This window comes from Cynocephalus volans, chromosome 16 (genome assembly GCF_027409185.1).
Source record: "Cynocephalus volans isolate mCynVol1 chromosome 16, mCynVol1.pri, whole genome shotgun sequence".
Lineage (NCBI taxonomy): Eukaryota > Metazoa > Chordata > Mammalia > Dermoptera > Cynocephalidae > Cynocephalus > Cynocephalus volans.
In genome coordinates this window covers 10230954-10245220 of record NC_084475.1, presented here as the reverse complement: position 1 = coordinate 10245220, position 14267 = coordinate 10230954, and the positions used below count along the sequence as shown (strand labels likewise).

Sequence of the window (14267 nt, the reverse complement as noted above, 5' to 3'; positions counted from 1 at the left end):
ATGTCTTGAGGCAGGGAATTGATCATGTGTCTTTTAGACAATCCCTTAGGAATGATAACTATCTCTGCCTTTTAGAAGAACCCAGAATAATAGATGTCAGGGTCTACAATTTTTGGCTAAGACATTTATTATACAGTTAGAATTGTAGGAATAGTTATAATATGTTTTCATTTTATTTTTTCCAGCACAGGTAAAAATGATTTGACTATAGCAAAAAAATTTTTTTCACTTACTAATATTCTAAGCTTTTCTATTCCTCGCTAGCATTGCTTATTTAAGAAATATAAGTACTTTAAGAAAAATAAGTACTTTTTCCTCTATTCTGCTTTTGTGATTCTGCTTTTATGGTGAAATCACAACCTTTGCTGAGTTTATATTGTGGAGTCTTTATTCCTGGTGCACAGTTAGTTGAGGAGGTTTACTCTTGTAATAACTAATTCTTCCTTTTTTCTTCTGTATCTTAAAAGATGCTACTTGTATTTTCTTTCTTATTTGTTTGTTTTTCCAACATGTTTATTCCCAATGCACCCACTGTACTTATAATTGTTTAATAGTGTCCTGTTAGGTAACTGTTTTCTCTAATCAATTTAAATTTTCTTTTGGTGTGCATCATGTGACATATATATTTAATCTTTTTTAGTCCTTGTTTCAAACATATTTTAACGATATTACTTTAAATATTCTATTTTATGTGTTTTATCAAGTTACCTGATATCAAGTATTGCTACATTTTCATCCCTGTATCTTATTTCTTCCTCAACATGTTATTCTAGTCACAAAGACATTTTTCACACCTACCCTTTTTCCAGTTTCAAAAGCATTTTATTTTATTACTATAACTAGAAAGTTTTTAAAATCCAAAATAACTTAATTGTTCAATTTTATTCCTAATTATTATCTACTCACTGAGACTGAATTTAAGACCAGAGGTGACTTTGCTCAAAATTCTTTTAAAGATAATAAATATAAGTGACAAAAAGAAAAATTAACTGGATAAAACAACAGAATCATGTAATAGTAAATCTGGTGGCAGAATGCATCCAGCCTGACTGCGTGTTTCATTTGCTAGACTTCCTCATCGAGGGGAAGAGATAGGTACTAACTAATGGTGTACCAGATGCCAGGAATACAGAAAAATATTTACTGCGTAAAGGACTGAACATGTGAAAAGTACACATAAATTTGAAAATCCATCAACCTTAGAGTGGAGATCGGTTGCAGAATACCATAGGAATGTGATTCTTATATTTAATAGTGTTTCCTAGTGTAAGAAAATAGAAGTGACAATAAAGTGCAACTACACTGTGGATTTGTTTCCAGCAGGATGTTTGCAGACAATATGTTATAAAATAAGACCATAAATTCACTCCAGAGGAAAGTTATTGTTTTGAGATGAGATAAAGCAGAAATGCAAAGTAACTTTTTAAAAAAAATACACTCTGTGTTGTTTCAATAAATTCTTTTAATTCTTTTGCCCCATTCTCTCCCTTTCTTACAAGTGTGCCATTTATTTTTGTTAAATCCTATTCTATTTTCTCTTGGAATATCTGTTTCATATATCCAATAGTCACATCTGAATTTCTTCTTCCTTTGCCACTGTAATGACACCTGGTCTCCTAGACAGAGTTCAGCATGCCTGGCATATCTTGCATTTGTGTTCCGATATCTGGCTTTCTTGAGGTTAGGAAAACTCTGAACATTTATTTAAATTCCTCCCTAATTTTTTTTTTAAATCACAGTTTCATTGCTTCCTATAGGAACAATTACTATAATAGAGACATCTTAGTGATTTTTTTCCTTATGAAGCCTACACATGTCAAACCATGTGCATTACCTTGTGTTGACCACATGTTCAAGTTTTAGCAACAAAGGGGTTGCATTGTCATGCTGCTTGCATGTGACTCTCTCCCTTACAGTGGTGATTGACCCAATATTTAATTGTCTCCTGGTCATGTAGATGAATACGGACATCGATATCCACCCTTGTTTTTCCTGAAGTCCTCATTTTGGTCACAACAGCAAAAGGTTGAACGTGTAGCCCTTGAAGATGCGATAGATTCTGATCCTTCTTCATCTAATGACTCTTTTGAACCAGTGTCTCCAGAATTCCGTGGGAAAGAAGCCATCAGGTAAGAAGGATGCACTTAAAGCACAGACCAAAGGTTGGGAAGCAAATAGCACTTGAGGCGAGCAAAGTTCTGTGTCATGCTCTGTAGACCATTCCTACCCAACCTCACCCACGCTGTATCCATCACTTCCCATTTCAACTTTTAAGGAGAAATCCCTTCACCAACCCCTTGCAGTCTTACATTGCTGACATTTACATTAAATAAAAACTTAAATTTCACCAGTGAAGATAATTTGACAAAACCCTTGCCTGGATTCCCAATCTTTTATCTGATGTTTCTCTTCTCCCTCCTTAGCCACCTTTATTGCTTGGTCTGGTCCCACGTATTCACACTTTGTCCCCATCTCATTTAGTATAGTCCCCACTTTTTCTCTCAATATTTAAATTTCTCTTCCTTTTCTATTTATTGTCTTTTAAAAGAAGATGAAAGAGTAAAGAAGAGGAAGGGAGACTAGGCCTAGAGATAGACACACATGGAATTCAGGGAAATGTGCCTTTTAGAGTCAGGTATATCTTCATTGTGTGTGACAACAAAATGTTCATTTGGGGGGCTGGTAACTTTTATTTCCAATAAGAAAATAGGAAGAAAGGTCTCAAGGCCCCTGACTGTTCAAATGTTACTCATCCATCAACAGGTAGCACATATCGGTCCCTTGTGAACAGCCTCAGATTACTCCAGGCTGCTGAGCTTCTAGAGTCCTACTCATTTTTCATTTTCACCTGTTCCATATTTATCTTCCGTACTTATATTTGTCCTGCAACCTACGCTAGTTTTAACATCTAGCAGGGCATCTCAGAGCAGAGAAGTGTCTTTATTTGATATGTTTGTGTATTTCTTTTTGTTTCTTTTCAATCTCTTTAGCACATCATCCAACTGTAAATGCTATGGTAACATGAGATTAAAACAGCAATGAGAAAATCTAATGAAACAGTTTAATATGAATGGAGCCTGAATCATTTGGTGAATAGTAGATGACAAAATAGGAGTCATAAATTTGATTTAGCTTATGGATGATATTCTTACCTGGTAGAATAAAAAACAACCATGCAGATAAAGTGCCTAGAATGCCAGATCTATAACAGCATCCAGCATATGTTAATTTCATTCTTTTCTACCACCATAATCATCATCATCTAACCAATATTATCTTATGTTTATTGAACATTTATCACAAAACAAGCACTGTGCATGCAAGGTGAAATATTTTATTTACCCCCCCCCAAAGAATCCTGAAGCACTGCAAATTTCAGGCAGCAAAAGCTGAAACCTACCTGATAAGGACATCGGTTAAGGTAACAGAGCTACTAGGTGGGATAGATGGGATGAGTTCAGGTGGGTAGGACCGTGAAAACCGTGCTCTTGCTGTTACGACATATTGCCTCTCTTCCTTACTCCACCGCTTAATGAACCTCTGGAGACCTTGACTCAAGATAACCAGCCATCTTCAACCTGTGCAGAGGTTCACATGAGCCTTTCAGTTTTGGATGTCCATCTTATCTCTTGGTCTAGCTTCCTTAGCTTTGCAGTTCAGAGATGACCCTTTTCACCGATGCTAATGGTGGGTTGTACCCTAATCTGTGGAATCGGAACCTCTGCGGATGGGTCTCAAGCCCAGTTACATTTTTAAAACTCCTCAGGTGATGTTAATGTGCAGCCAAGATTGGCAAGGAATATTCCAACTCATTCTGTCACAGAACCGTAACGGCATGAAAGCGAAGTTCTAAATCTTCATGTACCCTGAAGATAAGATGCCTTCAATCTCAGAATGACAAACAAAAGAAAACTGTCACCTTAAGTATCTTTTCTTTTTTTCAGAATCAGAAATGTTACAAAAGAATTTAAAGGAAAGCCTGATAAAATAGAAGCTTTAAAAGGTAAAAGAAAAAGAAAAAAGAAGAAAGGGGGGAAAATATTTTATTATATTCATATTGATTTCCTGATTTTAACTCAATTTGCTTTGCTTTTGGTGAGCAATTAGTAACATTTCAGATTTGAAAAACCACATAAGTTTTCCCTTCCAACATATTACTTCTACCTTATAAAAGTTAAAAAAAATGAATATGTTTTAGAATTATATGTATTTAAAATCTATAGGGTGTAAGACTGAGGTAGCCTAAGGATATGCTGGGATGCTTTTTCTGCAAACTCAGATTTTTCTTCTGTAATACAAAAGCTAGTGGTAAATACTGTATGCTTTCCTTTTGTGCATAAATGTCACCTACTTCAAAGGAATTTTAGCCATGTAGCAATTTGCTGTTGATCCAATCTTTCATTCAATATATATTCAAAATATATCCACCTCACATACACTAGGCAATATCAATGAACTTAGGAGTATAGGACATGTTTCACTCATTTAAACCAGGTAATTTCAAAACTTCAAAAAAGGATATTTTGAAAAATAAGTTTATAAAGGGTATTTTATTATGTTTCATTTTGAATTTAACAGTCCAGTATATTCATGTCTAGAAAACACGGCCACTCAAGGAAATAAAATAACTACTCATTGGCTCCATAATAGAATTTTATTTGTGGTTTTAATTGTTTCCCTTCCTTCTTTCCTACTTATTTTCCTTCCTTCCTTTATCCTTTCCATCATGCCTTTCCTTTTTTCTTTTTAGATCTAGTATTTGACATATATGAAGGTCAAATCACTGCAATACTTGGTCACAGTGGAGCTGGAAAATCAACACTGTTAAACATTCTTAGTGGGTTATCTGTCCCTACCAAAGGTAAGACTTTTTTCCCCAAAATCAGGTGGAGAAATAAATCAGCTGTTAATATAAAGTACTCTGATTATTAATCACAAAGACAGACACCTAGGGGAAAAAGGAAGTTTATTTATGGTATTATTCTATAGAAGTATATAATGTTTAATTGGTATGTATGGAATTTGAGTACTTCATCAGAATTATTTTCATAGTCATTAGTTACCATTTGACTTTCCAACTTGTTTCTGTCAACTTCCACTACATGACAAGCTCTCCCCAACTTAATGGCATAAGATAAAAATGTTTTATGATTTCTTATGATTCTGTGGGTTGACTGGCCAATTTTTTGGTTCTGGACTGAAATGACTGGGACTTGATTTAACATGGCCTCACCCCATATGTGGAGCCTCAGTTAGGAGAGCTGGACCTGTCATCCCACATGAATATTCATCTTCCAAGAGGCTAGACTGGGATTCTTCACTCAGTGGTCTCCATGACCCCAGCAGCAAGAGAAGACAAATCACAGTGTGGAAGCTCTTCATCAGCCTCTGCTTGTATCGCATTTGCTAAGGTCCCATTAGGTACACAGCCAAGCCTAAATGTGAGGGGTGGATAAAGAGACTACATCTTGATGGAAGAAGCTGCAAATGGAAACTTTTCCCTCCAAAATACCATACAACTAAAATAAAAATTCATAATGCTTGAATTGTATAAATGTTGGGGATAAAATCACATAACTAAAATTTAATACATAGTGAGTTTTCCTTAATTTCAGCACTATCCTGACATTACCTTTTAATCTTTGTTATAGGTTCAGTCTCCATCTATAATAATAAACTTTCAGAAATGTCTAACCTAGAAAATATTAGCAAGCTCACTGGAGTTTGTCCACAATCCAATGTGCAATTTGACTTCCTCACCGTGAGAGAAAACCTCAGGCTCTTCGCTAAAATAAAAGGGATTCAGTCACAAGAAGTGGAAAAAGAGGTACAAAAATATGTTAGAACTAATGTACCAGTCAAAATGAGATTGTTAAAAACTATTTGCGCTGACTTTTTAGTTTTTCATTAAATTATCTATGTGCAAATCAATGTATAAATGTTGAACAAGAAAATTTAATTCAAACAATAGCTAACATTTACATATAATTTACAATGTGCCAAACATATTCTTAACTTTAATGGTACTAATTCATTTATTTCTCGTAACAACCCTGTGATATGTCCTCTCTATGATATAGGTGCTATTATTATTCCAATTTTATACATGTGGAAACTGAGGTTCATGAGCGAAAGTAACTTGACCAAAATTATGCAACTAATTAATGTGAAGTGACCTTCAAACCCAGGCAGCTTGGCTCCAGTAACCATTACACTTTACAGCCTTGCATTTGTAAATTTTTTTAATTTAAAAGAAAGAAACCTTGGTGTATGACAATCTTGTTGTCTTTTGGCTAGATACAAAGAGTTTTACTGGAGTTAGAAATGAAAAACATTCAGGATGTTATTGCTCAAAACTTAAGCGGTGGACAGAAAAGAAAACTGACTTTTGGGATTGCCATTTTAGGAGATCCTCAGGTAAGTCAGACTACATCTGCAGGTGAATTCAAAATTTTTTAAAAATTAAAACTTTGGCAATAGTTCAAACATGTTATTTGCAAAGGCCATGTGTGATACAATAGTCATAACAGAACATTAACCGTAAGAGCAAAATCCTAACCACAATACCCTTTTAAATATAAATCATATGGTTTTCGTATTGTTTTCTGGAAGAACTTTACTTTAGTGGAAAACTGTTTTATATACCTCCCTCCTCTCTAGATTTTCCTTTTGGATGAACCAACTGCTGGGCTGGACCCCTTTTCAAGACACCGAGTATGGAACCTCCTGAAAGAACGTAAAACAGACCGTGTGATCCTCTTCAGCACTCAGTTCATGGACGAGGCTGACATCCTGGCTGGTAGTTGCTGTTTTGTTTTGGGCTTTCTTTAAGTATCCTGATGAGGACGTTAAGAGATTTGAGAAACTCAGATTTGTAGTCTGGAAAGTGTGTTTTGTGGTAATCCAGCTGTATCTGATAGTCTGAGCAGCTGGTAACGATATGAGCTGTCTTTCTCCCAATCATTTCAGTGTATCTTGCAGAATTTCTCACCATTTCATTACAGAAAAGCCTGATCTGCCAGGAAACTCACTTAACGCAAAATAAGTGAAGTCTATATTCTAAGAGATTATTTTACTCAGAGTTGAGGTAAATCAACTTGAAATATTCAAATAATTTTAATGTTTGATCCATTGAACTATATGATGTGATGATTATATTAGAAAATATATCCACATAATTTAATCTCCCTGATGGGTTGGATAGCAAAACACTGGTACATAAGAAAGGTTAAAATGTGTCCATTTCATTGAGTCTGTATTAAGCCCCAGAAATGAATAAGAAACTTCTTTTCTTTTTTTTGAATGAGCAACTTCTTAAACTATTTTCTTTGCTTCTTCGTTTTCAGATAGGAAAGTGTTCCTCTCCAAAGGGAAGCTGAAGTGTGCAGGCTCTTCTTTGTTTCTAAAGAAGAAATGGGGGATTGGATATCACTTAAGGTAGGGCCACCTGAGAAAGCCGAGAGTAAAGGAGGATTGAGCAAGAGTAAGGCATGAGGCTTGAAGCAAAACAGTACAACGCATAAGACTACATTTTATTATTATACACAGATGTTTGTACGTACGACACACATATGTATGTGGATATCTATTTATCTGTCTAGTTACTTAGTATGTATATATGCAAGACGTTGATTGGCAGATTTTGGAGACTGAGAACATAGGATAGCAACAAAAGCTTAGAAAAATGTGATTAAAAAATATATCCACACCACATCATCAAGGGGAGGAATGTATTAAAGGAAGCTTTCCAACAGACACCTTTGTATTTCATGCCCTTATCATCTCTCACCCACGGTGTTAATATAATTTCTTAGGAAGGCTGCTTGCTTCCACTTCTAGATCCTTTTCTTTTTCCTCACTCTTTTCTTCCCAATCCTCTTCATTTTACGATTATTATTATTTTGAATAGTAGCATATTCTAGCTGTTATCTGCTGAGTGAATCAGAGATATGATACTTAACAGTATTTTATTTAAATCTTCTGTTTTTTGAAGATAGGAACTGTTGTTACTTTTACTCTACAGATGAAATTATAGGCTCTCTGGGTTAAAAAGTACTAATGTTAGGATATTTTTAACTTCAAAATCGGCTGTCCAAAGACATGTTTTAAACTACTTTTTAAATTTTATATGAATTGGTTCGTTTTTCTGATTTATACCGTGGATACTTATAAAAGAAAACAAACATATGATGGCAATAAGACAAAGCAAACAAAAAACACTTCACTGATTTCGTTTTACTTACCGGAGTCCAAACAATATAGCCAGGTAATGCTGGTAGGACCTGCCCTATTGTGACTCCTGTACCATTTGCCTAAACCCAACTCAATTCTCTCTAGTTAAGATGAAACATTCACTGTTCCTTAATACAAGCTCTATCATGGTCTACATTTCCCATTGTTTGGGGTTATTTCCTAAGGCTGGTAGTTTCCTCGAACCCACTTCCACCAGTTTAAGTCCTAAAGAGTTATTTGAATAATATTTCACATAGGTTTTGTTAATTTTTCAGTTCTGTATAATGTCCCTTTTTTAAAAAAAAATTTTCTAAAGCACTTTACTTGACTATCTTCTTGGAAATTAATTAAACTCTCTGAAATTCGGTTTTCTCACTTATAAAGTAGAAGTAGTAATTCCTGGTTGCAAGTAAAGGTTATAGAAAAGTAAATGAGATGCTTCCTAGCCTATCATATGGAAACATAACATGCTCTCAAAATAAAAAGTTCTAGTTAGAATCCCTGCCCAATTCATGAGTCTCTCCATGAGCTTCTGGACAGTAATATATATGTATAATTGCTGTATTTTCTTCTTCCAAACCACATGTCAACAAACTATGGCCATCGGCCAAATCCAGCTCACTTCCTGTTTTGTAAATAGATTTTGGTTGGAGCGCAGCCATTCCTGTTCTCTTATGTATTGCCTATACCTGCTTCCACGTTACAACAGCAGAGTTGAATAGTTGCAACAGAGACGTAATAGCCCACAAAGCCTAAAATATTTACTATCTGGCTATTTACAGAAAAGTTTGATGACACCCCCCTTCCAGGCTCTTTGAGGAAGGACAGTGCATACCCCTCATGTAGTTCTCTGTAGCAGCCAGCCCAAGTTCTTGCTAGTAGTCAAGAAATATTTCTTGAATTATTTTTATTTCAGGGGATATAGCACGATGAACAATTCTGATTTTTAAAAATTCATTTCTTCAGTGGCTTTCACTCCTTCTAAAAATGGCATACGTTCTTGTGAGTTCAAACATACCTTATTAGTAAATAGAATAATTTTGATGTAAGCATTTAGTCAAATAAAATAGTTCAGATTTTTAAGGGCTTGCTAAGTGCAAACATCACTTTTATTCAGTTCTTAGAACAAACCCTAGATGCTAAAAATCATTATTCCATTTAACTAACAAGGAAATTATTCATATAGGTTAAATAACACATTTCAAATGGAAAAACCAAATTTCAAAGCCAAGTCGTTACTATTTTATCTACTGTATATTTCACGATCTTGATTAATAGATTTTTTATTTGTCTGTTTTTCTACAGTGGAAATATCTGTAGTGTTCTTGAATGGATAGACTGATTTTCTCAATGATATTTTGTTCTTTTTAAAATTCTGGGGTTAGCACTAAAAGGAAAGCAAAAATTAGTGATCCCACCACTGCAAACCCATACTCATCCATAATTAGTTTCTATCTATAACCCAGTTTCCTTTATAGCACTTACTACTATCGATAATTATTTTGCTTATGTATTTGTTTACTTGTTTTCTTCTTGTCTCCCCCACTAGATAATCATAGATAACTTCAGAAGAGCAGGACAATGCTGTTTTATTCACCATTGTACCCTCAGCACTTAGTGTAATGTTTGCCACATACTAAGAACTTAGTAAATTTGCATTGGATGACTGAATTGAATAACTGAACCTGTTTGGCACCTATGACTATTAAAAAGTCCTTTGTCTTGAGTCAATACAGCAGTCCTATTTAGCCAACTTAAATGTCCTTCGAACATAACCTTCAACATTCTCCATCTTGCAGAGTCCCAAGCTTTGCTGTGTTGCATCAGTGGTATCAAACTTTTCTGGCCACCAACCCTCAGTAACCTAACCAATAATTCTGATTATCTCATTCTTTGCTTTTCCCCATCAGATTTAAAAGATCTCACTTTGAGCCCTTTTATTTCGTGTTTGTATGACGTATTTCTTGCATTAGATTTTATTTGATTTTCTTTGTTCCATGGAGACCAGTCACTTTTATGATGCCATTGGAAACTGTCCAATAACATATATCCTCTTTTTTTCCTTTTTTATTTTTTTGAACACCAGTTTGCAGTTAAGTGAAATATGTGTCCAGGAAAAGATAACATCACTTGTTAAACAGCACATCCCCGATGCCAAATTAACAACAGAAAGTGAAGGAAAACTTGTTTATACGTTACCCTTAGAAAGAACGAATAAATTTCCAGGTAATGTACATGAACACCATGAAATAAAATATATAAATAATACTCATCAATAATAATGATAATAATTATAACCAAAATTTATTGAGAGCTTACAATGTGTTCAGGTATTAAAACATGATCAAAAGAATAGTACTATAACTGGATTATTTTGTGTATGGTGGGAAATATTATATTCTAATAGCTGCGTTATAATGCCTGGGCATTTTAGGGGGCTTCTTTTAGTCCTTTTTCCTTTTGAAGAGTGTTGCAGGAAACTCTAGTATTCATAACTGTACGTGAACACAAATGGTTGAAAAACCTCTAGTTTAACTACTATGTAAGACAGCCCCATCATGTGGCTATTTCTCTTGGCAAGACTTTTGTGACAACTTTGGGTTTTCAGGTTAATAGATAAAAGTTAACTAGTTATATTTGTCATTCAGGGGATCTGTTCTCTGGCAATGGGACGCTATGAGGGCCTACATGGTATGGTTGAAACAATTAACCTTGCCATATGTGTGGTTAACAAAAATATATAAACTATCCCACAAGGTCATTCAAAAGTACATTTTATGGTGACGGCACAAGCATTTCTTAGAATCAATCAGGCAATGTGTTAACCAAACCCTAATTAGTGCATTTTAATAGTAACTATAATGTAGAGGAAGTTTGTAAAGGTTTTAAGTAGAATGAAGAATGGCACGTAATACTCATTAGCAATTTAAATCTTACTTCTGTTCCACCTTTCTGTATATGACATTCTAGTCGAGACAAAAAGCTTTTAACTTACTTTTTCTGCCCACGCATTGAAGTCTCAGGACTTCTATAATCACCGTAGGATTTAGAATTAGCTTTTTATTTAAGCTTTAATTAATTAACCAGTAATTTAAATGCATGCAGGCAGGAACATTGTTCATTGTTTTATGAACAATGACTAATACAAAAGTATTTTTTGGTGAATGAACTAAAGAATGAATGGATATAAAATTGCTAGAGAAAGTAATCATAATCACGATTCCCTACTATTCCAAGAAAATTCCCTCACTCAATTCTTTGTTCTGTGTCTATTAGATCTTGTGGGTTTTTCTCTCATTGTTGGAAAAAGAAATTTTCTTAAAATAGCCTATATTCTAGTCTTTCTTTTGACATATGTTTTCTGGATTGAATAGTATTCTGCACTATCCAACTAATTCTCAAAAAATTATTTCTTTCCTTTTGTTGGTTACAGCATAAATGGCTGCCACTTGCATCTGTTCTCTGGAAAAAACTCTCCACGTGATTAGGCTTAGGGTTGAAAAGTCCAAAAGTTCCACAATTAGTAGCATTTTAAAAGCAAGTCAGAAAAAAACTAAAATAAAATTTTAATAGAAATATAAATTAATATGAATTACTATTTAATCCTAAAAAAATAATACTTAGGTTGTAACACATGATGTAAAATTTTTTAAAATAATATATAGACTTGGAAGAATAAGGTTACATATTATGGAATGTTAGTTTTTAAAATGTCTTTGACATATTACAAGTAAAATTTCATATATTTGCACTCTTTAGTTTGAAAAGTTGTACTCAGTCTGCTTGTGATTTTTATTATTTTGATTCATCACTGTGTGTGTATTCTTTAGAACTTTACAAAGATCTTGACAGCTGTCCTGGCCTGGGAATTGAGAACTACGGTGTTTCCATGACAACTTTAAGTGAAGTATTCCTGAAACTAGAAGGAAAATCAGCAATTGATGAATCAGGTAAAAAAAAACTACATGAAAATTATCATGTAAAAGTATTCACAACATCCAGTGCAGTATATATTTCAAGAAGACAATGTTCCAAAGGCAGGATTACAAAATGTGGGTTCCATGAGTAAGACCATTCTTAGACAAACTTATGTAAAGATAATATGCATTCCTGCCAATGTTGCCTTGCCATTAAAGATATCCCATTTTTCTCCATCCAAGACTCATCGCCCTCATCATATACCCAGCCTTCCGAGAGCAATTTTGTACAAAACGCTTATTCTAAATCTCTTTTGCACACTTTGAATATGTCACTCTCTTGCCTGCTGGTCTCCATGGTTTCTGATGAGAAGTCAGCTGTTAATCTTATTGAGAATCTTTTATTTATGTTGAGTTGTTTTTCTCTCGCTGCTTTCAAAATTCTTTTTGTCTTTGGCTTTTGACAATTTGAGTATGATGTCTTTAGCTGTGGCTCTCATTAAATGTATCCATCTTGAAGTCTGTTGAGCTTCTTGGATGTGTAGAATATGTATTTGCAGAACTTCAGTTGTCGTGTGGAGAATTGTATAAGTATCAATTAGGTTGAGTTGGATGACAGCGCTGTTCACATATTCTGTGGTCTAAAAAATACTTTTGCTGACATTTTCTACCAGTCACGAGTGAGGGATATTAAAATCTCCAACAGTAATTCTACATGTATCCCGTTTTACCTTTTTTTCCCATTAGGTAAGTTTTTACTTCATGCACTTTGAGTCTCTGTTATTAAGCACATACATATTTATCATTAGTGTGTCCTCTTTATGACTTGCCTTCATTATCATTATAAAAGTTCCCCTTTTAACTCTGATAATGGCACTTGTCCAGAAGCCCAATTTATCAAATATTAACATGGTACCTCAATTCGGTATGATGTGTGTTTGCATGGTATATTGTTCCACCTGTGCTTTTAAATTAAGCCGTATATAGTTAAATTTTGCCTTTTAATATATTTTACAATGTATTTCATATAAGTGGTGTGTTTAGTCCATTTACTTTTACTGTGGTTATTGCTATTGTTATATTCAAATTTATCATATGGGTCCCTTCTGTTCTTCATGCCTCTATTCCTTCCTGCCACATTTTGTTTATTATTGGAAAATCGTTCTATTTCCACATTGCCCTTTTAACTCTATTTCTTTATGGGGTTTTTTTCATGGTCACTATATGCTTATATTATATATATAATATACATACATATATATATATATATATATTACAATAGGAATCTTTACTTATAATAGGCTATATGACTATATCATTGTATTGCTTCACCCAAAATGTTAAGTAACTTCAAATAAGTACACTTTATTTCATCCTTTTCCTTTCTGTGAATCTGTTTTAGTATATTTTATTTCTGCATATGTTACATATCTTATTGTACATTGTAAGTATGTATGCTTTCCAGTTACTATTATTTTGTAAACTAAACACCACATGCGTATTTATATATCTATATCTATTTGTCTGTAGACATTAGATAGATAGATAGATAGATAGATAGATAGATAGATAGATAGATAGATAGATAGATAGATAGAGATGAGACAGAGAGTCAGCTTTTAATGTTCTATTATATTTGCCCATGTATTATCCCTTTGGGGGACTCTTAACTCTTTCTTCAGATCTCACCTTTTATCTGGTATAATTTACCTTTAGCAAAGGACATCCTTCAGCATTTCCTGTTTGAAGTTCTTGAATTTTGGGGGTCTGTGGATGAATTTATATTGAGCAAAAAATTTTTCAAAATTAACAGAAAATAACCTACAGATTCAAAAAACTTAAGAACCTTGATGGAATTTGGATGTGTTGTCCCCTCCAAAACTCATGTGGAAATTTGATCCCCAATGTGGTAGTGTTGGAAACTGATTGAGTCATGGGGGCAGATCCCTCATGAATGGATTAATGCTCTCCCTGGGGGAGGGTTGGGGTCCTGAGTGAGATCTCGCTCTATTAGTTCCCATGAGAGCTGATTGTTTAAAGGACCCTGGCACCTCCTCTCTCTCTCTCTCTTGCTTCCTCTCACCATGTGATCTGCTTCTACCCACCAGCTGCCTGCCA

At 34.3% G+C, this 14267-nt stretch overlaps 1 protein-coding gene across 1 annotated transcript in view; it reads left to right on the top strand.

The window, feature by feature from the left end:
- Positions 1 to 14267, top strand: part of ABCA8 (ATP binding cassette subfamily A member 8) — an 86508-nt gene that overhangs the window by 31459 nt on the left and 40782 nt on the right. The window contains exons 10-18 of the mRNA XM_063080286.1: positions 1958 to 2129; positions 3945 to 4003; positions 4751 to 4861; positions 5652 to 5827; positions 6298 to 6417; positions 6661 to 6799; positions 7347 to 7437; positions 10319 to 10458; positions 12063 to 12182. Of these exons, the coding sequence (XP_062936356.1) occupies positions 1958 to 2129; positions 3945 to 4003; positions 4751 to 4861; positions 5652 to 5827; positions 6298 to 6417; positions 6661 to 6799; positions 7347 to 7437; positions 10319 to 10458; positions 12063 to 12182 (1128 nt within the window). The remainder of the gene's footprint in view (positions 1 to 1957; positions 2130 to 3944; positions 4004 to 4750; positions 4862 to 5651; positions 5828 to 6297; positions 6418 to 6660; positions 6800 to 7346; positions 7438 to 10318; positions 10459 to 12062; positions 12183 to 14267) is intronic.